The sequence below is a fragment of the Sinocyclocheilus anshuiensis genome, unplaced genomic scaffold, assembly GCF_001515605.1.
Source record: "Sinocyclocheilus anshuiensis isolate Anshui unplaced genomic scaffold, SAMN03320099.WGS_v1.1 scaffold3606, whole genome shotgun sequence".
Lineage (NCBI taxonomy): Eukaryota > Metazoa > Chordata > Actinopteri > Cypriniformes > Cyprinidae > Sinocyclocheilus > Sinocyclocheilus anshuiensis.
In genome coordinates, this window is record NW_015541226.1 from 30,317 (window position 1) to 32,804 (window position 2,488).

A 2,488-nucleotide genomic window follows, 5' to 3' on the forward strand; every position below is an offset into this window, starting at 1 on the left:
GTCCAGAACAAATAGTCCCATGAAATTGCAGTTTACCCAATAATGCTTTTGTTTACTGCAACACCATTCCCCAAGTTTCAGTATGCGGCTGGCCAAATCGGAAAGAATTATTGCCCTACCTCTATTCCAGGTGAAGCCTTTTGCGTTTACCTTTTCCCTCGTATAATGCATGATAATAACAGAATTCATTCATCAAAGGCTCCTGCTGTTATTCCCTGGAAAGAGTTATATTTAACTTGGATAGGTCACAGCATTTTCCAGCAGGCTCTGCTGAGAATATGAGCCTGAAGAATTATGACTTTTCTGACCCAGGTGTGGGCATTATTCATGCTTAAGATCCGATCGCTAGTGCTACCAGAACGCGGGTAAGAGCTGCCGCTGACAACTTAAAAATGTCAGGACTTTTCTCAAAGTCTTTGGCCTAGTTGGGGAAACTTGAAGAGGACATTTTAGTGGCACGTCATTGGTTCTTGTACTATCAGCGTTTGTGGATGTGACAATGTGTGGGGTTATTCTGGTTTTCATCCTGCTGTTTTTTCTCTGCTGCATTTGGAATGACATTTAATTGGATTTCATGTCACTAAGCACACTGTTAAAATGATTTTTTTGAAGTTGTGTATAAAAATATATTTCAGTCTTTCTACTTTCATGCTAAATTCGATGTATATTTGCCATTCTTTGTAATTATGAGTGCAATTTACTAGTAATTTCTGAGTGAAATGTCTACATGTTTTAGTTTAGAAATAGAATGAATAAAGTTGGGGGAAATCAAAATTTTTAAATGTATGTATATACATGTGGGTGTATATGTATGGGCCTCTTCGATTTATATTTCACTTTGGCTGAAAGTTCATGGTAGCAAAATGTGTCTTTAGATATTAGGCTCAAACTTTCTTTCTTTTTTGATTTAACAAATTAAAAGGTTCTTCTGCACACAGTTTCATAAAATTATTTGTGTATTGCAGTTGAAATGCGTTTAGAGTCAAGCCCTCAGTAATGCAGGCTAATCTTTGCATTCTCGTGTTGTCTTTTCCAGCTGGAACAACATATATCTTTGGGAAAGGAGGAGGCCTCATAACCTTTAACTGGCCAGCCAACGAGCGCCCGAGCACCCGTACGGACAGGCTGACAGTGGGCTTTAGCACCTCACTCAAGGATGGCATCCTGATCCGCATCGACAGCGCCCCCGGCCTGGGAGACTACCTCATGCTCCACATTGTAAGTCAGAGCTTCTTCTAACATGATCGGCCACATCTACAAATTTCAATCCTAAAGGTAAAAAAAAAAAGCTAGAGCACACAGTAGAGTTTTTGATATTTCTGATGCCCAGTATTTGGGGTGACCAGTAATTAGCTGTGAGGCTGATGACTTCAGCATTTTATATATTTATAATTATTTAATCATTATTCAGCATGCATGCATGCATTACATTGACAAAACTTTTACAGTTACACAAAAATGTACACAAATAAATGTGGTTCTTATGAACTTTCTATTCATGAACGAATCCTGGAAAAAAAGATCACAGTTTACACAAAAAATATTAAGCAGCACAACTGTGTTCAGCATTGATGATAAAAATAAATATTTCTTAAGCAGCAAATCAGCATATTAGAATGATTTTCTAAAGAATCATGTGACACTGAAGACTGCAGTAATAACTGCTGAACAATTCATCTTTGTCATCAGAGAGATAAAATATCTTTTAAAATGTAATAGTATTTCACAATGTTATTGTTTAAATGTATTTTTTGCTGCAGCATTGGTGTGTATAAAATACTTATTTGAACAGCCTTAATTAATAAAGCAAAGGCATTGGCTTGAATACATTAAAAATAAAATTCATAGAAAAAGGGGGGAAAAAGTGCATAAATTTTTTTTCATACAGACATGGGTAATTAAGTGGTAGGAGTAGCTATGCAGCATCTCAAAAATAGACCATCTCAGTGCGACACAACATATGCTTCCAGTGTATGCGTCAGTGCTGCATTGATTATAATGGGAGAGATTTAGGGTGTCGACAGGGTGTTAGCGTTCTCTGCATTTCCTAGAACGCAACACCTCTGTGAGTGGATACCTTGTGGGTGGTTTCTTTTTCTTTCTGTTGCACGTCCTTGTAAATAATCAATCCAAGAATAATGATGTCTCTCAGACGGCTCTGTTTTGAGCTGCACAGTTTCACTTCTACATTAATCTTTGTATTGTGTCAGTGACAATATGAAGTTTGTCACTCCACAGCTGCATTATAAAAAATAAAAAAATAAATCCTCAGATCAGCCATATCAACTGTGGATTTCTTCAGAAGTGGTGGGTTTTATTTTGCTGAGCTGCACAATTTTCTTTTCATACGGAGCCGCTAAAGGGACATGGTGGTGGAAAAAAATCAGATTGAATGAAAAAATTAATAAAAAAATATTTGTCAGATTTTTTGCGTTCTCTTGCAAAACTTTTGCGTTCCCTCGAGAAACTTTGCGTTCCCTCGCAAAAC

The 2,488-nt window shown here is 37.1% G+C and overlaps 1 protein-coding gene across 1 annotated transcript in view; it reads left to right on the plus strand.

Annotated features, from left to right (window-relative positions):
* The window catches only part of LOC107690776 (neurexin-3a-beta), a 100,146-nt gene that overhangs the window by 20,634 nt on the left and 77,024 nt on the right, over positions 1 to 2,488 (plus strand). Inside the window, exon 2 of the mRNA XM_016489195.1 lies at positions 1,037 to 1,218. Coding sequence (XP_016344681.1) covers positions 1,037 to 1,218 — 182 coding nt within the window. The remainder of the gene's footprint in view (positions 1 to 1,036; positions 1,219 to 2,488) is intronic.